This window comes from Dreissena polymorpha, chromosome 2 (genome assembly GCF_020536995.1).
Source record: "Dreissena polymorpha isolate Duluth1 chromosome 2, UMN_Dpol_1.0, whole genome shotgun sequence".
Classification (NCBI taxonomy): Eukaryota; Metazoa; Mollusca; class Bivalvia; order Myida; family Dreissenidae; genus Dreissena; species Dreissena polymorpha.
In genome coordinates this window covers 95,441,757-95,464,973 of record NC_068356.1, presented here as the reverse complement: position 1 = coordinate 95,464,973, position 23,217 = coordinate 95,441,757, and the positions used below count along the sequence as shown (strand labels likewise).

At 34.1% G+C, this 23,217-nt stretch overlaps 1 protein-coding gene across 1 annotated transcript in view; it reads right to left on the bottom strand.

The window, feature by feature from the left end:
- LOC127869915 (extracellular matrix organizing protein FRAS1-like) overlaps window positions 1-23,217 on the bottom strand; it is a 200,603-nt gene that overhangs the window by 88,888 nt on the left and 88,498 nt on the right. Inside the window, exons 3-5 of the mRNA XM_052412574.1 lie at window positions 12,286-12,393; window positions 11,452-11,541; window positions 9,463-9,622 (exon numbers count right to left, since the gene is read on the bottom strand). Coding sequence (XP_052268534.1) covers window positions 9,463-9,622; window positions 11,452-11,541; window positions 12,286-12,393 — 358 coding nt within the window. The remainder of the gene's footprint in view (window positions 1-9,462; window positions 9,623-11,451; window positions 11,542-12,285; window positions 12,394-23,217) is intronic.

Below are 23,217 nucleotides of genomic sequence, written 5' to 3'. Positions count from 1 at the left end.
AAACCTTAGGTACTGATGAGCAGCAAACAGCATAAAACCTGAACAAAATGTGAGTTACTCGCAGGCTGTTCTGGTTTTATGCTGTTTACACATAGCCTTTTTCACTTTGCTTCTGAGTGGGAAAGGGTTTAATTATACATAAACATGAGCAACAGGGTTAAATTATACATAAACATGAGCAACAGGGTTAAATTATACATAAACATGAGCAACAGGGTTAAATTATACATAAACATGAGCAACAGGGTTAAATTATACATAAACATGAGCAACAGGGTTAAATTATACATAAACATGAGCAACAGGGTTAAATTATACATAAACATGAGCAACACATGAAATCTTTTTTTAGATTTTAAAAGATGTAAATAAGTCAACATAACATTAGTTTCAAAAAGGGAAACAATATAGCGGATGAAAAAAAAGAGAATCCATAAAAATTCAAAAAATCGAAATATGTTTCATCTGATTCCATTATTGAATGATTTTCGTTACATTTATCTTCAATGACATTAATTTACTGTATTTCTCATCAAACTACCATTTATCCAGGCAAAAAACAAACAAAAAAAGCAATTTAATACAAGGACATTGGCCTGATATGTAAATAGTCAGATATCATCTTTATAGCAAGTTATAGTTCAGTTAAATTTTTATTACCAAAGACGACACTAACATATTAGACCTCCCAAAACCAATACTCAAACTGCTTTCACCAAAACTAGTTACCCTACAATAGCTTGAGCGAAAACTTTCTAAGCCACATAACTTATTACATCATTCAATACAATAATGCACTTTTAAAATTGGCGAATTTTTTGCAATAGGTATTTTTTAATAAGCATTTGCAACAATATCTTCAAGCAAAAGTGAAAAGAACCAGAGGCTCAGTTGGTAGAGAACTGGACTACAAATCTGAGGATAGCAGGCTTGATCCTTGGCCCAGCGCTGACTACAGATCTGAGGAGTGCGGGCTTATTCCTTGGCCCAGCCCTGGACTACAAATCTGAGGATCCTTGGCATGATCCTTGGCCCAGCGCTGGACTACAAATCTTAGGATCGCAAGCTTGATCCTTGGTGTAGTCCTGGACTACAATTTTGAGGATCCCAAGCTTGATCCTTGGCCAAGATCTGGACTACAAATCTGAGGATACCTGGCTTGATCCTTGGCCCAGCGCTGGATTACAAATCTGAGGATCTCCGGCTTGATCCTTGGCCCAGCACTGGACTACAAATCTGAGGATCCCAAGCTTGATCCTTGGCCAAGATCTGGACTACAAATCTGAGGATCTCGTCTTGATCCTTGGCCCAGCGCTTGACTACAAATCTGAGGATCCCGGGCTCGATCCTTGGTCCTGCGCTGGACTACAAATCTGAGGATCGTGGGCTCGATCCTTGGCCCAGCGCTGGACTACAAATCTAAGGATCGTGGGCTTGATCCTTGGCCCAGCGCTGGACTACAAATGTGAGGATCTCTGGCTTGATCCTTGGCCCAGCGCTGGACTACAAATCTGAGGATCCCAAGCTTGATCCTTGGCCAAGATCTCGACTACAAATCTGAGGATCTCGTCTTGATCCTTGGCCCAGCGCTGGACTACAAATCTGAGGATCCTGTGCTTGATCCTTGGCCCAGCCATGTAATTAGTGTAGGATTGGTCATAAAATCATCTCTTAAGCATTTCTCCCCCAACTCTTTTTCCAAGTAGGGAAGTTGTCAGTTACCAGCATAAGTGTGTGTACTTTGAACTGGTCAACCAGTTAAAGTGTGAGTTGGTTAACTGACCGCCGTGGTATGACTTAAATACTAATGTATGTGATTCAAACATCAACATGGTCGTATTGTATCATCTATGGAAATTTGTTTAGAATCATTTCATTAACAAAATCAAGATAGTAAAGGGAAAATCAACCACAAACGACAAAAAAGAAGTTTTAAAATACAGTATTTTTTACAATTATAAGTTTACATTGATTAAAATATCAGGACTGGTATCTTACATTACTTGAAAAAATATGTTAAGTTTTCATATCTTCATATATTCAGTATTAAAATTTTATGGGTACAAGTACCAGGTAACTACCAGTTAACTATAAATAACGCAAGTAGATTGATCATCATCGTCACGTGGTAAACACAGGAATGCAAATTGTGCATGCGTAGTGAATTGTATACATTTTATATATAAAATGATCAATCTATTTGCGTTATTTATAGTGTGTATATTGTTATGTCACCTATTTTCGCGATGTACTTTTGATTTCACATGGCGAAATTTTATTACCGAATATACTGAAAATATAAACTTTTTTCAAGCAATGTTATATACCAGTCGTGATATTTTAATCAATATAAACTAATAATTGTAAAAAAATACGGTATTATAGAACTTTTCTTTTTTCGTCATTTGTGGTCGACGGTCTCTTTAAAAACCGCAAAAAATATCCAACAAATCAAACACAATTAAGCAACAGTGTACAATTATTGTTGGTCAATTTGAAGCTTAAGATATTATAATATACAGTATTTTAAGAATCATGGATACTGACTGCAGCTGTTCATCTGTACTTCAACACATACATTACACCCTGAATAATATAAAATGGTAGTTTTGCACATGAGTTTCAACTCTTTAAGATTATTTTGCTCACTTAACCTACTTGTTACCACAAACAAATATTCTTTTCAACTACCCGAGTAAAAACGATTATACCAAATTAACCATAAGATTGGAGCACAAATGACTCAGGAAATAAACACTGTTGGTATCTGTTCAAACATGAAACATACTGAATATCACACAAAAAATATTAACTGCCAATTAATGCTTATTAAATAGTGATTGAAATTTATATTCTCATTTTATATTCTCATAATTGCTTCATAGCAAAACTATTGTACCTCAGCCTATAGATAATATCTGAAAAAAGACTATTAAGTGAGTAAATTCTGAAACACGCCTTTATTTGTAAATGGATTTGAAAAGTAACACCTCAGGTAAAGTTACAAATTTTGCAACAAAGTTTATGCATAAAAAAAATTCATGAAGGTTAAGCTATCAAATTTTGATATCGTGTTTGCTCGAGGGTCATCAAAAAAACTCAAAGGTCAATCTGAAATCAAAGTTGTCATCAGAGAGCCAATCAATGTGTATATTGTGGAAGGTAACTCGTTACACTTTGTCGTGTCACAAGATTCAATTAAATCGGGTGCACACATTTCGCCCCAAAATACCTCAACTATCTAAATGGCCAATCGGCAGATACAAATTGCCTGAACGCACTGGATGTTCCTAAGATAGGAGGTTGATGTATTGTATAATAGGTCTGTGGAATTGAATTTTCGTACCTAATCTGTGAAAACCTAACTTTAATGACTTTGTCACATGTCAGTCAGTTGATTTACTACATTTTTTTTAATTAATGCCAAAAAAAATCTTATTACAATGATTTCATATTGACCAAACATGTTCTGTGGAGAAAGGTCTAGAGTAAAACTTCTCAATTGCAAATTTTGTATCATGTATGCATTTCCAACTTATTTTTGCTTTTGATGAAGATTTTCATAGACAATTAGTATTATAATGATAAACCATACTCACAAAAATGGCTGATTTAAATATCATACAGCATATCAATGCAGCTTATAAATATCAAACTTACCCCCACCAACCAAAAAATGATCAAAGCGGTAACAAATACAAACTTAACCTTTTAAACCGACATGGCCATAAATAATGTAGACTGATACAATATACAAACAACATAGCACGAAACTCTTTTCAACCGCCATAGAGTCATTGCTACTGTAAAATGACACTGTGAACTATAACATGACATATAATAGGGACATACAAAGTTCCCCGATTTAACAACCGAAGGCTCTCCTCTCAAACGCCCTTTCTTTCATTGAAATTTACCACCAATAAAAGCTGTTTGATCTTTAAACATAAATAAGAAAAAGTAACTTATCCTAATGTGGCTAATCAAGAACTATTGATATAGATCAACACATATTTCAGCCAAAGAACTTGCCATGGTTTGAAGTGACAGTTCATTTTTTCATCTCTGACAGTAATTACGGCATTAGTGAAATTTCAACGATTTCTTTTGTTTTCTATTAAATGGCCAATTTACTTTATTCCCTTGCCAGTTAGCTTTGACACTTGGCAGATACAATAGTGTCCTTTATGGTACTCATCTCTTGTCTTGTTTTTTATGTTTGTGTAACCATTCAAAACTTCTGATTTGGAGTACCCCATTCACATTTTGAGGCGAAGACTCGAGTGTGATGCAGAATAACAATGACCTAGAGACTGATAATACTCTTGGATAAATCAACTAGCATAATATTCCTAAATAAATCAACTAGCATAATATTCCTTTTATTAAAAACAATATTACACCTCTATTTTTTGCAAATTTCAAACATGTTTATTGTGATTCAGAAGAATACACTTTGCTGTTTAATGGCTTAATTATATGCAAAACAATGGCTGAGTTTCTGAAATACAATGTTCCCTATAACTGAACTTTGAAGCAGCACGGCAGCCATATCCCAACTGAAAACCTCATAACAAAGTTACGGTCCATTGATATTTTACAAAGTTACAGGCCTTGGACAGCATCCAAAAAGGTTTCTAAAACATGACCTTTATCTGTAAGTCAGTCATGAAGGTAGACTCAAACATCAAAACCAGATCAATATCTGCAAGCATTTAGGAAAAAAGTCCATAAACTGTTATGCTATACATTTGTAGAATATTTTCTGTCCAAGATCTGTGTCTTCGCCAAAAATCAATGGACCAGAACAAAACTCTCTAACTTGATCGGAATGTAATGCAGGTAGACTCATACACCAAAAATCAGGTAAATATCTGAAAGTATTATGCAAAAAACTCCAGAAATGGAATGCTGCCCAGCCGGACAGATTGATTGACAGTCAAACAGACTGACAGACAAACGATCAATGCGACTGCTAAATGCCACCCTACTCACTTATTAATTTATTAATAATATAAAAGAAAGAAAAATTGTGAGTAAAATTATACTGATTTTTTGTTGTGGACTTGTATTTTACTGTTTGATAAACCCTGTATAATGTTATGATTTCAAACAGGCTTGTTCTGTATCTTATGTGATATATAACAAGAGCACCGCCTTGCGGGTGCAGACCGCTCATCTATTTTCTTTTTAAAGGTGAAGGGACTCTCATTTTCAATCACAAAGGAGGGAGGGGTGGAGTGAAGAGCGGTGCATTGTGTGGGGGTGTGGACATTTATTACATTTTCTTCCAAAAATGCGAAAAAAAGGAAAAAAAAAAATCGGGGGTGGGGGGGGGTGGGGGGGGTGGGGGGGGGTGGGGGGGTGGGGGGGATTCTTGGGTGCGATGGTTGGACGGTATTTCAAACATAAAATAATAAAAATAAATATTTGTGTTTTTTAACCGTTTCATAAAAAAAAATTGGGGGGGGGGTGAGGTGGGGGGGTATAGTGTGAGGGTGTGGTGGTAATTTGTGAGATGATCTAAAAAAAAAAAAAAAAAAAAATGGGGGGGGATTCGGGTGGGGGGAGGGGGGGTGGGGGGGGATTCTTGGGTGCGATGGTTGGACGGTATTTCAAACATAAAATAATCAAAATAAATAGTTTTGTTTTTTAACCGTTTAAAAAAAAAATTGGGGAGGGGGTGGGGTGGGGGGGGGGGGGTATAGTGTGAGGGTGTGGTGGTCATTTGTGAGATGATCTTAAAAAAAAAAAATAATAAAAAAAAATAAAAAATAGGGGGGGGGGTTGGGGGGGGGGCACGGGCGATGGTTTGGGTGGAGTCTATTGTGGTATGTCAGGTAAGAGTAGTTTTGTCAAAGTATCAATCAAATCTAATCATAAATAAAGAAGTTATGGCAATTTTAGAGAAATTTAATTATTTGACCTGGAGAGTCAAGGTCATTCAAAGGTCAAGGTAAAATTCAACTTGCCAGGTACAGTAACCTCATGATAGCATGAAAGTATTTGAAGTTTGAAAGCAATAGCCTTGATACTTAAGAAGTAAAGTGGATCGAAACACAAAATTTAACCATATATTCAAAGTTACTAAGTCAAAAAAGGGCCATAATTCCGTAAAAATGACATCCAGAGTTATGCAACTTGTCCTTTTACTGTACCCTTATGATAGTTTGCGAGTGTTCCAAGTATGAAAGCAATATCTATGATACTTTAGGGGTAAAGTGGACCAAAACACAAAACTTAACCAAACTTTCAATTTTCTAAGTATAAAGGGCCCATAATTCCGTCCAAATGCCAGTCAGAGTTACATAACTTTGCCTGCACAGTCCCCTTACGGTAGTTAGTAAGTGTTGCAAGTATGAAAGCAATAGCTTTGATACTTAAGGAATAAAATGGACCTTAACACAAAACTTAACCAAAATTTTCAATTTTCTAAGTATAAAAAGGGCACATAATTCTGTCAAAATGCACGCCAGAGTTATCTAACTTTGCCTGCCCAGTCCCCTCATGATAGTAAGTAAGTGTACCAAGTTTGAATGCAATAGCATTGATACTTTCTGAAAAAAGTGGACCTAAACGCAAAACTTAACCAAAATTTTCAATTTTCTAAGTATAAAAAGGGCACATAATTCAGTCAAAATGCACGCCAGAGTTATCTAACTTTGCCTGCCCAGTCCCCTCATGATAGTAAGTAAGTGTACCAAGTTTGAATGCAATAGCATTGATACTTTCTGAGAAAAGTGGACCTAAACGCAAAACTTAACCGGACGCCGACGCCGACGCCGACGCAGACGCCGACGCCGACACCAAGGTGATGACAATAGCTCATAATTTTTTTTCAAAAAATAGATGAGCTAAAAAAATCTGACTTAAAAATATATTTTGGTTTAAAACATGCTTTGAAATATTTGTAGGATTTAAGAATTCCTTTTTTTCTCCAAAAAATGGATATCTTTATTTTATTATTATTGTTGTCGGCGTTGCAAAAATCGAAGGCTTTCTGATTTCACATCAAAGAAATGATGCATGACTTTTGCAGCTCGTGAGCCATATTTAAGTACTCAGAACTGAAAAAACTCATTTTCACAGGCATTTATGGTTATATATCTTTCTGCATTAAAGTTTTAATTGCATGAAATGACATAGGCAACATTTTACTCCCATGTTTTTCTAAATGATCAAACATTTGCAGTGAAATGTCCTTTAAAGTAAAACAACAAATGCAACCATCACAAGGCATTAGTTTCTGCAAAAAGGTGGTGATTTTCAAGAAATGGTTGCAATAATTTCTTCGACAAAGAGTTTAGTTATTTGAAGAAAGGAACAAAAGGAGGGATCGCCAAGTAATCCTATGCAAATGTCTATTTATTAAGTGGATATGGCAGCGATTAATGTAATAAAGTCTCACTGTAATTGCAGAGGTTTATTTAAATCCGATTAGCAAGAAAGTGCAGACATTTAAAATAAACGTTCAAAAGTGCTGAAGGCAAAAAAATAATTAAGTACATAAAGTGCTTGTTCGATTTATTTCATTGAGCCCTTTCAGCTCAGATGAGCTTAAAATAATTTGAAATTATGGTAGCATCAGCAAAGTGTTGATCAAGAAGCAAACGGTTATTGACAAAATCGGTTTAAGGTCTTCAAATGCCCCTAATTGTCCCAAACATTGATGGAAACACATTGAATTTTATTGTAAATAACTAAAACCTATGACTGAATTCTGCCAAACTTGATAAAATCCTATATGAAATAAATTCAGCACTGCTCATCAATATAACACTGCATTGAATAGGGGAATGAATATGAATGCAATACTAGATAAGCCACCTAAAAGCAGGAATAGTAATCAAGTGTTTTAGTGAATGTTCATAGTTTAGACAATTATGTGAGTTAAACTGGCGAGTCATTCTTATCAACACAGTCTTATAGGTCCCAAGAATGCACCCTTGGAGATCAAAGTTAAGCATTTTACCATCACAGTTTAACCCTTTCTCACTCAGAGGCAAAGTGAAAATGGCTGTGTGCAAACAGCATAAAACCAGAACAGCCTGCGAGTTACTAGCAGTCTGTTCAGGATTGATGCTGTTTGCTGCTCATCAGTATCTTAAGCTAGGTTGGAAATGAAGCCTTTAAACTTGAATCTAGTTAGAGAGGTCTTTAATAAAATGTAACTTTCTAAGAGACTACAAATGCGTAACAATACGTATCTAGGTGGTGAAGGGTTTTAATAGCACTCAAAAACGAAGCGACCTAGCTGATTCAAAGGATTGCTAAAACATGGTGGTATTTTGGTATGTTTATTTGATAAACAAAATTTAAAACTTTGTTATGAGTGTAAGTTATAATTCCTAGATTTTGATTAGATTTGAAACCATAAATAAATGTCAAATTTCAGAGAGATATGCGATGTATTAATTGATGATTGACATTATCAATTGATCTTGAATAGACATAATCAATAAATCTTGTGTGATGTGCTGTTTTGCAGAAACTGATTGATTCATATTTGTACATTTTGTATAATATCATCTCTTTGTACAACATAAAACAATTGAACAATACATTATTATAAAAATGCATTTTTTTATTTTGACATCTAGTCATTTTTCATAATGATTGTGTGTTTTTAAAGAGTTTGTGAGTGTCAAAAATGGTATTTGAACAGGAAGAAATGTGAAAGAAGGTAAACATTATAAAAAATGAATTGTACTGAACTTTTGAACCATTCCAATTTAACTGTGTTTGTCAAAATAGTGCAATGAAGGAGGGCACAAAAGTGTCATCAATTAAGATTTAATGGAGCTCATCAATGACACACAGACTTATCAATTTCCATAAATATATAATTAAAAGAGCAACCAACTTTCTAAGATTTATGTGAATTTTTCTTGATACTGTGTATAGAAAGTACATTAAATTAAGTGGTTTTTCCAAGGAAACATAAAATCCAATGGAATGCTGCATTTTTGTTTTGGTCGTAAATGTCCGTAAATGTCCATAATGTCGGCCATGGATTTGTCCACAGGCATAATCGTTGGTAAAAAACTGAAACTGACAGCTAGATGTTCTTGAGACTATTAGCTTAGAAGATTACCCAAGGCATGTCATGTACCTGTCAATTGAGCTGTGCTCTGGGAAAATGGGGTCTATTGCATGAGCATAAAGAGTTGTCCCAAATAATCCTTGCAGGAAGCACAGACTAATAAGGGACAACACTTTCTGCCAAGACTGAATGTTTGTCTCTAAAAGTGACTTACTTAAAACACAAAATACCATAAAAGAGGAAAGTGACATCCCTGATTAGCCTGTTCAGACTTACAAGGCTAATCTTGGTTGACACTTTATGCATACATTAAGGCCAGTTTCCCAGAACGCGGCTCAATTTTTAATTAAGCGCCCGCAATTTTTATTACATTTCAATGGAGCCAGAATTAATTTGGAATTTAGACCCCGTATACGTACTGCCAGCAGGTATGCACTGGGGACAGCAGCTACCCGGACGGTGCTGGGAGATCTCCCCAGGGCGACACCGGGTCTCCGGGCAGGGCGGGCGCCCGCAGTCCACATCACCGTCCTCACAACGACATCGTACACACAGCTCTGGGTTCCACTCAGTATTGTGCTGAAATAATGAGGTCATCATAAAGAATGTGCTACAAAATAAAGTTTCCATTTAGAATGTGGTGGAAATAGTGATGTTTCAAATTTGCTGTAATAATGAGGTAATCGTTTTGAATGTACTGAAATAATGAAGAAATCGTTAAGAATGTGCTGAAAAATAAAGTAATCGCTTAAAATGTGCTGTTATAATGAAGTAATTGTTTAGATTGTGCTGGAAAATAAAGTAATCATTTCATATGTTCTGACATTATAAGGCAATCATTTTTAATGTGTTGGAAAACACGTAATCATTTAGATTGTGCTGAAATAATGACGTAATCATTTAGAATGTGCTGGAAATTATGTTATCATTTTTGGACAGAAATTGGGAATTTTTCTTTTTCCCATTTGGGAATATGTGCCGTTTTCCTGTACTTTATAAAAAAGGAAAACAATCGTTGCTATAAAACATGCTTAAATATTGAAATAAGCCTCAATGTTTTACTGAAATAATTCATGTCATCTGTTGTATTGTAATTAAACAATGTTATCAGTTATTCATATTGTGTTAAAATTATGCCTTTATTATTAATTGTATAATGCTTAAATAATATTGTCTAAATAAATAAATATCTACTGTCTGCAATGAATAGCTTCATTTTAAGTGGTGATGAGCACTGCTAAAATAATTAGTCATTATACAAATTACAGACAGTTCTGTAACATTGAGTTAAAATTATAGCTAAAGTAATCATAACAATAGTTACAAGGTCATTACAGTAATGTGTTGAAATAATCCTGATAAAAGATCAACTGCGTAACATTTATACTCAGCTGGAAAAAAACATTATGACAATCACAGGGTCCACTGGGTATTCTGCTGAAGCAATCAAACTAATTTCAACAATTTCAACAACATCAACTTCGTATGATAATGCTAAAATAATCGTAATTTTTATTCCAAAGTCAACTTGCTGTTTTGCTGAATTAAATCATGATGATAAGAAATGAACTTTGGATAAAGAAAGGTAAAGAAACTTTAGATAATAAAGATCAAAGACTGGTGTCACTGAGGTCCAAGTATGCACATTTCAAAATTTATGCTCCATGATTTAATATGTAATCATTCTAAAAAAAAATTGGTAGACAATGTGTCTATAAAGTCATTCAAAAAAATGTTTAATTAACAACTTCACATAATTTTTAGGCTGTGATTTGTTATTTTAATTACTTATTTGATTTGTACTATTTTTTCACGCAATTAAATTATTTTTCAAATTACTTTTAATGTGATACGAGCATAAATTAAATGTAATGCATTTTTAAATGATATTAATAATATTATTTTTTGTCTGTGTTCATAATTTTCACTTATATCAAGATTTCAAACAAAACTGCTTCCATGAAAGTATAAGCAATCAAATCTGTTTTATGTGCACAGCAATAAAATTTTATGATCATTTAAATGTCAACATTTATTTTCCAGATATGTTATCCTCCCAACAAAAAATCTGACAAAGAATCAAGTGACAGTCACAGTGTACATAATAATTGCAAATTCATGCACCTCAGAAGTGCATGTCACTGTTTGGGCAAAATCAAACATGAACTTCGGAAGTGCATGTCAACGCTACTAATCAGGGATGACAATTTCTGCTTTTTTGGAACTTTCTGTTAAAAGGAAGTATTTTCTAAACAAAATTTCAGTGTCAGCGGAAAGTGTTGTTCCAGATTAGCCTGTGCAGAGGCTAAACTGGGACAAGACTTTATGCACATGCGTCAAGACCCAGTTTTCCCAGAAAAAGGCACATATAAACTATACCACTGCCATCTTTCGCATGTTTCACTTACTGGTATGGTCTGTTGCTGATAAATGCAGGAGGATCTGTTGGTCATACATTCTGGGCAGCAGCCATCAGCAGATATCTGTAGGTACTCCCCCTATAAAGAGAGCATAGTTAATATAAGCTCCCACATGACCATCATAATTTGTTCCTTGTATGGAAAGTGTTGTCTCAGATAAGCCTGTACAGTCCACACAGGCTAATCAGGTACAATACTTTCCACTTTTATTGCATTTTTATATTAACAAAGTGTCTTAAAACAAACTCAGTTAAGGCAGAAAGTGTCGTCACTGGTTAGCCTGTGCAGATTACACAGGCTAATCTTGGGTGTAACTTACACACATGCATTATGCCAAGTTTTCCAAGAACGCGACTCATTTTAGATCTCATTCTTCACCCTTCAGTAATGACAATTTCTATTTGGTTTATCTAAATGCTTTCATCTTATTATATGCTGCTGATTTCGCTCATGTTCTTCCTTATACTAATGTTAATACAGCTCCTGCTGCTTCACCTACCATCAATTTCATTCTAACTCTCACTATTATACAACCAATGTAACAACTACTACAACTAAAACTTCCAAACTTCCAACACCACTACTTAATCTTCCACCACTACTACCAACACTACAACTACCACTTTTGCTTTAATCCATAATCATAATACTACATTTACCATCCACAATGCATACGCTCTTTATCACTTTGGACTCAACCATTATCAAAAAAAGGAGTTCAAACACAAGGGAAAACATATGAAATACTTTTATTAAACCCTATACATGTAACTCCAATCTCTTGAAAGTTTTACAAAATCAGTCTAAAACTATTCAACCCACCTTCTTAAAGTCACACTGAGGGTTCGTACATCGAATATTCTCACAAAAGATGATGGGGTCCTCACATGTACACACGGAGCAGGGACCTGGCTGCCATACAGTGTGCGCCTGAAAATATACAAAAAATACATATTAGGAGTCACGTTCTGAGAAAACTGGGCATGATGCATGTGCTTAAAGTGTCGTCCCAGATTAGCGCAGGCTATTCAGGGACGACACTTTCCGCTTTTATGGTATTTTTGGTTTCAAGGAAGTCCCTGAAGATCCTTACCAAAAATCAAAGTTTAGGCGAAAAGTGTCGTCCCTGATTGACCTGTGTGGACTGCACAGGCTTATCTGGGATGGCACTTTACTCACATGCATTAAGCCCAGTTTTCTCAGAACACGGCTCATATATAGAACAATATGAGCAGCGCTTTGGGAAAATGGGGCTTATCAATGTGGGTGTTTACCAGATTAGCATGATCAGTCCGCAAAGGCCAATCAGGGACAATTCTCTTTGCTTTTATGGAATTGTTCGTTATTAAATAAAATTACCATAATGTAGAGTTAATTTTCACAAAAAGTGTAAATAAACAAGAGCACCGCATAACGGGTGCCTAGCTAGGCTGCGAAAGCTTGTCAGAAATATTTTTTTTTTTTTTTAGAGGTCACAGTGACCTTGACCTTTGACCTAGTGTCCCAAAAATGGGTGTTGCGTGTAGAACTCATCAAGGTGCATCTACATATGAAGTTTCAAAGTTGTAGGTGGAAGCACTTTGACTTTAGAGCCTATGTTAAAGTTTTATATTAGAGGTCACAGTGACCTTGACCTTTGACCTAGTGACCCAAAAATGGGTGTTGCATGTAGAACTCATCAAGGTGCATCTACATATGAAGTTTCAAAGTTGTAGGTGGAAGCACTTTGACTTTAGAGCCTATGTTAAAGTTTTATATTAGAGCACTTTGATTTTAGAGCCAATGTTAAGGTTTTAGCACGACACCTACGGCGGACGGCGGACAACGAGCTGGCTTTGACAATACCTCGGGTTTTCTCCAAAATCAGCCGAGCTAAAAATCATGATGATGTTGCAAATATACTTTATACTAGCTACCAGACAGGTGGTTTAGTTACGCTACACTGAGTGAGTCGTTAATAATTTGTCACAGAATTGCAATATTTTTAAATCTCCTTTTGAAAACTTGTTAGTTGTGGATTTTTTTGCAGTTGTTTTTGTATTATATTTGTTAGTCAATGTTTCAAAATTGTGTTTTCTTCAGAATTTTAGCTGGGATTGATATAACAAAATTTAAAGCTAAAGAGCACTTCATAGGACATACTTAACCCAATACAAGATAAATTTCAGTCCACAATAATAATCAAATCAACATAAAACAATGGTCAATACTTTTTTGGCACACAGGAATCCCATGCAGTTCTGTCATCTCTCTTCAACTATTTACATGTAATTAATTAAACACATAACGATTACGTACACATACCATAAACAAGATAAATCACAACCCTGACTAAATATTCTTAATCAAGACCTCGTTGATTGCGACCGCAGAATTTTCCCATAAAAAATTTACCAATAAATCAACGTTAAACAACTGAAGCATAAAAAGATTACAATAAATAATTAAAACTATAAACTGTAGCCTCATTAAAATGATACCATTCAATTGTGTCTCTTTGTTTAATGATAGGCTTCAATAACAGTTTTATTGTCGTGACATGGACCTAATCCTATTTATTGTTTTAATATAATTTACAGGTTACGCGGTAAAGGAGCACACTCCAACGTTTAGTACATCAGTAGATCACATGTCCTTTCGTAATCTTTAACCCTTAACAACTTAGATACATATGTTCTCGCCTTAGAAGTCGCTTAGAAAATTTAATTTAATAATTTAATTTAATAAGACCTTTCTTACTAGATTTAAATTTTAAAAGCTTCTTTTTCAACCCTTAGATACTGATGAACAGCAAACAGCATAAAACCTGAACAGGCTGCGAGTTACTTGATATTGTGATTATCAAAAGATTCTTGCAAGGAAAAACTGACGGTTCAATCTCTGAAAGTCACACATTCTGAATGTAAGCTCCAGTCCGTTCCAGGAGTTAACCATGCCAAAACTGTGAAAAATTCTCTGAAATTAATAGATGTCTTATTGTTTTGTTTTTTTGTATCTTGATTGTTCGGAGAAGGGTCCTGACTATACACATACATGCCATAATTTTTCAGACCAATTCCGGGACATTGAGTTAAATTGTTCGGGACTTTTGCCTATTTTCCGGGACATGTATAAAATGTAGCGATATTTATAGACATTTTTGGTACGTTTTTTTTTTGTTTCGCATCGTTAATTGCAAAAGTTCGAAAGCCTATCCGAAATACACTTGATCTATTAACATCAAATTAAACATTACTACTTCCGTTACTAGATACAAGCCACGTGTTTTTAGTGTAAGCGTTCTAAACATAGATGGTGACATCACTGCGTTATTGTTATTAAGACCGGTGTGTAACGCGTAGTTGTTGACATGGCGAACGCAATTCAAATTCACCTATTATTTTTAACGTTATGTTTACTGGGGGTTTAGAACAAGACAATAATAAACCTAGTGAGGATGACGTTTTTAAATGCTTACTTTTTTACTCAACTTCTTTGTCGGTTAAACGTGCGAACATAAACTGCTTTTAATTTTTCACTCAGCGATGTTGGACTTCAGATGTGTGAAAAACTATCCTTTGCCCTTACGCAGCGGGAAATAATGACGTAATAAATTAACGTCAATTAACAACCACATTAAACAATGCCGCCTTTTCGGTTTGACCGCGAACGTGAGACAATGGATATGATAACAGGACCCCTGTTAATTGATCGATTTTGACACGTAGCGTAGTCTGCCTATTCGGGTAGGCATTGTCATGGAGACGCTGCAGATATACACAGATTCGAGATGCAGTTAAGCCTAAGAAAAGGTACATGTATTTATGGATTTTGTAAATTCCGGGACATTTGACAGATTTCCGGGACAGCGGGACAAGTTCTTCATTTCCGGGACTGTCCCGGACAATCCGGGACGTATGGCATGTATGCTATACATGTTATTTGCAATACTTAAGGAGTTCTTGGCTAATTACGCCAAACATGGCCAAATAATGGCACATTTTATGCGCGCAAAGTGTTCCAAAAGTATTCTGCAATAGCATCCTGCTTGTGCACTTTGTTTATGTACCACTGCACTGAACAGACGCCATCAGAAAAATAATCAAGATTGTGTGCTTAAGAAATATCTACTTTATACAATGTAAATCTCTTTTTTGGACCTTAACCCATTTATGCCTAGCGTCTAGAAAAAAGGCCTTGGCAAACAGCGTAGACCCAGATGAGACGCCACATGATGCGGCATCTCATCAGGGTTTGCGCTGTTTGCTTAAAGGAATTTCCATAAATATTCTAAATATAGAAATAAATTTACTAGACATACCTCATTTTGGAAATAAATTGATCCAGTTTAGAAGGATGGAAGAGTCCACTAAGCATAAATGGGTTAATGACTATTTTTGCACAGGCAAGATGACAATTTGTATAGTGGAAGAGGGCATTTAAAGTCCTATTCACATGATATGTGTTAACATGGGCTTTCATTTGCATACCTTTGGCGATATGGACTGACCTTAAACTACTGAAATTTTGATATGGATTGCACTAAAGTTAGTGGGCCTTAAAGAAGTCTATTTTTTGGCATACCTTAGATGATATGGATTTGTCGATGATCGATGAATGAATGATTTGGATTTTTTTGGCAATAAACATGATAAATAGTAGGCTATCAAGTCACCCAGATGTACAGATAATGCATCTAATGATCGCGGGATGACAGGCGTGTAGATTGCAGATTATATATCTCTTTTGAGGGGCCATGGTACTGGTAACCATCAAAGCAGAAAAAATGCACAATACAAACAACTAAAAATATATGAGCCTCACTCTGAGAAAAGGGGGCTTAATGCGTATGAGTAAAGTGTGTCCCTAATTAGTCTGCGCAGCTGGCACAGGCTAATTAGGGACAACACTTTTTCGCTTTTAAGGAATTTTTCGTAAGAAGGAAGTCTCTTATAAAAGAAAATCCAGTATATGCGGAAAGTGTCATCCCTGATTCGCCTGATTTCAGGATACACCAACTAATAATGTGTGTTAAGCACATGCATTAAGCTCCGTGTATACAAAGGGTGAAAAGATTTCAATTTGTTCCTCCATTTATTTCCTTATAAGGACTATTTATAAGGCACATAGCTTTTATAACCCCATCATATCAAATTCATATCATTCAATTGCAAGTGAAAATGGCTATGTGCAAACAGCATTCAACCAGAACAGCCTGCAAGTAACTCACAGTCTATTCAGGTGTTTATGCTGTTTGCTACTCATCAGTATCTCAAGGGCAGTAAATGAAGCCTTTAAAACTTGAATCTAGTAAGAAAGGTCTTTAATTAAATTTAACATTCTAAAGGTACTACAAATGTGTCAAAATATGTATCTTATCGAGTGGTAAAGGGCTAATAATATAGTTCTTCCCGTACTTTGTTGATGCCAGAAAAACAAGCAAATTCGTTGAATTGATATCCCCCGCCAATATGCTTCTGGACACACAAGTATTATATTTGACACTCAAAAAAGCATTTTTTCAAGATACGAAGGGCCATTACTTCTTTATTAACAGACGGTGTACAATGCCATTTGGCGTGCATCATCCTCTTATCCATATATATACTCATACAAAGTTTCAATGAAATCCGCCAAAGCACTTCCAAGATATGGCTCTGGACACACAAAAAAAGCATTTTTTTCAAGATACAAAGGGTCATAACTCTGTTATTTACTGATGATGTACAATGCTATTTGGCCTGCATCATCCTCTTATCCATATACATACTCATACCAAGTTTCAATGAAATCCGCCAAAGCACTTCCAAGATATGGCTCCGGACGGACGGACGGAAAGACGGAAGAACAACGCCAAAACAATATCCCTCCGCCTATGGCAGGGGATAATATGGTGGGGAATAACAAGCAAGGTTTAATATGACCTTACAATATAAGTTGTTAAATGGAATACAAAGACTATTTTTGGAGAATGAGAAACATAAAATGTAAATGTGATTTTAATCAACTATTGATTGAATGGAATACAAAGATTTTCCAGTCTTATTGGTGCATGAGAAACACTTTAATTATAAATGTTACCTTAAAACATGATTTATTTAATGAATTTTGAGAATTTATATTATGCTTTCCCATTGTTTATAAAGAAATATCAGTGAATTAATACTGATAATTCACTGTTTACAACAGTGAAAATTAACAGTGAAATTTATTGATATTTTGTGAACTAATGTCATTAATCACGTCATTATTCCAGCGAAATTCTCCAGCTAAACTCTTTTACAATGTAAATAAACGGTAAAAGAAGCCTTAAATATAAATAAAATTTATTGGATTCAGTAAAATATTGATTTTAATTCACTCGTGATCATAGACAAAGTATATTTTCACTCGTGGCTGTGCAACGCGAGAAAATATCATTTTCTTTGATCACTCGTGAATTAAAATCGAATCGATTACACCGAATCCAACAAACATTAATCGTCCAATTTCATGATTGGCGCGTTACAGAAACTCTTAAATTATAAATTGGCCTTAAAATACAAATGATTGAAAGGAAGTATATTTCACATAGGAATTCATCTCCTGACAGCTTGAATCGGCTAACAACCAGACTTGGATGGTGTTCAATATTTCAGTTTGATTTCAATCACTTGCGGTAAGTGATGTGTGCCACTTGGACATATTGCTGATGACAGATTAAATGCAGACTTTGTTAACTTAGAGAAAAGATAAACTCACCGTAGCAAGTTTAATATATGACACCTTTTTCATGTTTTACATAATGCAGTGTGTTACCTGTTACCCTGATAGTAGTGTCAAGTAGTCAGATATCATGGGCAAAGCTGACAAAGTGCTTTTAATGCAAACACCATTCTATGGAACGCCTTCACTGTCTTATAATACTAAAACTTGTGATATTACGTCAATCTGACTCTGTATTAATGCCTGTAACCATTATATATTTGCATAATCACAATATATAAATACATAATTTGAATATATACAGATAAAGCATTAATGTATAAAGACATAATTTCTTATATATAGATAAAATGTAAAAATATACAGATACGAATGTATTATACACAGATAATCTTCCATTGTATAAAGGCATTACTGCTTTATATGAAGGCAAAATATCTTTATATGAACATAAATCGTTATGTAATAATGATTACGAATATTTTCTCATTATATATAGGCATAACTTGTTTATATAAAGGCAAAATACCTTTATATAAACATAAATCGTAATTATATAAACACATATCGTCTTTATATGCAGATAAAATTTGAAAAATACGTTAAAAATCTTAAATTAATTTATGTAAATATGTTATTTCAACATGTAAAGATAAATTTATAGTACAGAAAGATTTTAATGTTTTGTATAATCATAAATAGTTGTTTTATTAAGATAATTACGTTATAACATAAATCCATACAAAGTTAAGATGCTTATGAACATCGAAATAAATAACATTAATACAAAATTTCGTAAGCAATATATATAATCTAAATGATTTAAAGATAACATTAAAAATATACGAAGCTTTTATTACACACGGGAGAAATTTTTTTTTGCATTATTTCACAACAATGGATATTGATTTGATACTTGAGCGAATTGGAGTGGAAGAAGGAGTGATACGGCGCTTCAGACAAGAGAAGATAAAACCGGACACCATCACTTATGTCACTGTACGACTTTAATTGCTTGGGTGTAAATGACAAAACAACTATCATGAAATTTCGTGTTGAATGCGTTTGTTAACGGAGTAATACGTGGTAGCATAATACTAACTTATGTTCATATAAAGATCTTTTGCCTTCATATAAAGAAGTAATGCCTTTATATAATGGAAGATTATATATCTATATATAAGAGAATTATATCTTTATATATTAATACTTTACCTGTATATATTGAAATTATGTATTTATATATTGTGATTATGAATATATATAATGGTTACAGGCATTCATATAAAGATCTTTTGCCTTCATATAAAGAAGTTATGCCTTTATATAATGGAAGATTATATATCTATATATAAGAAAATTATATCTTTATATATTAATGCTTTATATGTATATATTCAAAATATGTATTTACATATTGTTATTATGCATATACATAATGGTTTCTGGCATTCATATAAATATCTTTTGCCTTTATATAAAGAAGTAATGCCTTTATATAATGGAATATTATCTGTATATAATAAATTCGTATCTGTATATTTTTACATTTTATCTATATATAAGAAAATTATATCTTTATATATTTATGCTTTATAAGTATATATTTGAATAATGTATTTATATATTGTGATTATGCATATGTATAATGGTTACAGGCATTCATGCATAGTCAGATTGACGTAATATCACAAGTATTAGTATAATAAGACAGTGAAGGCGTTCCATACCATTCAGCAAAAATAAAAATATTCTGCCATTCAAAACTGAATTTTCTGTTATCATCACTTCTTTAAGTCATTCTGAATATTATGTTCAAATGTTTGTATTTGTCTGCTTGAATAGTTGAATAATAGCGTTAGAATATATGGTATATGAAATACATTTTTATAGCAAATAATTCTTTTTTTGAGGTCAATAAATCTTTTTCTGGATTTTCATAACAATTTATGGCCATATTCAAGTCATACAATGAATGTATACACACACTGTAAGTTACAATAGCCAGCCAGGCAAAGTAAAAGTAATCTATTATTTTACCTCAGAGCATTATTTATATACCTATTTTTGTGTGGTTGTTCTATGAAGCCTACAAATAAAACATAAATCAAACTCAGACATTACTCAGTATTTGTTTGTAACTCAATAAACCCTGATGAATATTAACTGCTTGCTCAATCATTCTAGTGCAAATACTGTCACAGCTGCATTTGTTTGTTTATTTACACATTTATTCTGTGCCATATTACAGATCCATTAATTATCTCTAAGTTTCACAACTTTTAGAGCATTTTATTTTATGTTTTAAAGATACAACAACTACAAAAGTTTACATACTGCATGACAACATAAATGGTATCATAAAAACTAAAAGGTGTGATTATAAAACATGTTGATCGAATAAGATTAAATATAAGTTAAATACAAAATATACAAAATAAAATAGACAAAACATATTTCAACACAAAAAACAACAACATGAAAACCAGTGTACATGTTATAGAAATTCTTTAATCTTAGTTTTCTGTTACCTTTAATATAGGTTTCAACACATGAAATAGTATGCAGTTCAACATTTTTAAATGCAGTTTCCACCTTTAGGCCGTTTCCCTTTACCTTGTCCATTTAAGGTCAATATATAACAAGAGATGTGTTTGTCAGAACAACAATGCCCCATGTGTGTTTCAGAGTTTATTTACAGGTCCTACTGGCCTCTTCACGAGGTTACGGTAGCCCGACCTGCCCCTGTGACCTCTCAGGGGAAAAAGATTAATTTTAGAGCCAAAGTAGGTCAAATTTACCCCGGCTTCCCGGGTATTCGCCAAATACTTTAATTTTTAAAAGAGTTCCGTGCACGTTGGCCAATGAGACCTTAATGTGCTATCTACCTAAAGGTGGTGATGGGGTGTGGATCCCGCCGAGTATCCCGCTCATTACTAATGTTCAAGACACTCAACGCGACCCACATCCCAACACCACCCGGTACGTAAGACCCGGAACACACACACGTAACGCTCTCACACCCCCACTCATTACAGGTGGCGTGTATGAGAGTGCCACGCCCGTGTGTGTCGGGTTCCCCCCTATTGCGCCGCTTTGAAATAAAATTTCAATATATCATTTGGCAGGTTTAGAAATTATCTCCCTTTAAAAGCTTATTACTTCCCTTGGATTGTATATTTTGACTTTTGACCTTGAAGGATGACCTTGACCTTTCACCACTCAAAATGTGCAGCTTCATGAGATACACATGCATGCCAAATGTCAAGTTGCTATCTTCAATATTGCAAAAGTTATCGCAAAACTTTAACCAAGGTTAAAGTTTTGGGACAGAATGACAGACAGACAGGCCAAAAACAATATGCCCCCGATCATTTGATTCGGGGGCATAAAAATAAAAACACTTAATGAGCAGGTCTTTGGGAAAAAGTGGTTTAATGCATGAGCGTAAAGTCCAAGACAAGCCTTTGCAGTCTGCAAAGGCTTATAAGGGAAAAACTTTGCGCTTTTAAGGAATATTTTGTTTAAAAGCTTGTATTAGCGGAAACAGTGTCATCCCTGATTAGACTGAGCAGACAGTGCACAAGCTAATCTGGGACAACACATTACACACAAAATTATATTAAGCCCCATTTTCCGAGAGCTTACTTAACCAAAACACAAACCATGACTTAACAAATATTGTATAATCTTAAACCATTAACTTCTGCATAATGAGACAAATAAAGATAAACATCCTTTATAGAGCTTCTTTAAAAGCGTCAATACAACATGCTGTGATGTTAATATGCCATGTTGAATTGTTCCATGACATATTACCTTGTTTAGGCTCTTTGTAATAAAAAGCCTTAAGAGATAAAATTGTGAAACAATTTATTTGACACAAATAGACAGGACCCCCTGCTAGTGTTTCATAATTTATTTATGAAGACCTTTGCTTACCCTTGTCAAATAAAAACACACTTTTTACCAAAACACACATTTAGCGCACTTAAAAGTGCGTTAATTGTGTGTTTTTTGTTAATATGTGCGTTTTCAGTGTTCAAAAGTGCATTTAAGTTTGCTTTTTGTGCGTTTTTTCTTTTCAAGTGCGTAATTTTAGTGAAAAAGTGCGTTTTTTGTGTGTTTTCTTCATCTGTAAGTGCGCTTTTGAGTGTAGATGTGAGCAAAAGGTGTGTTTTTTATCTAAGAAGTGCGTCTTTTATTTAGGAAGTGCGTTTTTTGTGTGTTTTCTTCATCTGTAGTGCGCTTTTGAGTGTAGATGTGGGCAAAATGTGTGTTTTTTATCTAAGAAGTGCGTCTTTTATTTAGGAAGTGCGTCTTTTATCTAAGAAGTGTGTTTTAAGGTTTACAGATGTGGGTTTTTTCTCACAAAAGTGCGTTTTTCTATTTTGATGTGCGTTATTTTTAAGCATAAGTTAGTCTTTTATTTCATAAGTGCGTTTTTATCATATGATCTGTTTTAAAAGGATGTATCTAAAAAGACACATGTTTAACACACTTCTTAAAAAGTGCGTCTTTAACAACCGTTTAGCAAATGTTGTACAGAAATTGAACAAGAAACAAAATTGTTGCAGGCTCTAACAATTTATTTACATCAAATGAATAAACATAGACATATATCTCAGTAACCTGTTATAATATAAGGGGCAGTTTGAATAATTACTGGTTGTCCATATTAACCTGTTTAATGTTTACATACTTTATCATACAATTTCAATGCATACCCTATTGCTTACGTTTTAATCTCAAACATTTCTAAAAATTTCCACCTAAATCAGACTGTGTGTAACTAATTAAAAATATTGAAAGTGTCAAAAGTATTATGTGGGCTTGATAGTATCAATTATATTTCCTCAACATAAATAAGTATTTGAACTTTCTTATACTGATATTTATACCCTAATACAATTAATGTCTACCACATTGACCATAAACATACATTTTAAAAGGCAATTAAATAATATTTATACTATTAATATTATTTGCTAAAACCATTCAGCATGTTATATTTAAATATTTACAATTGACCTTTCGACAGCGAGAGTGAAGCCACGCCCCCCGATTTCA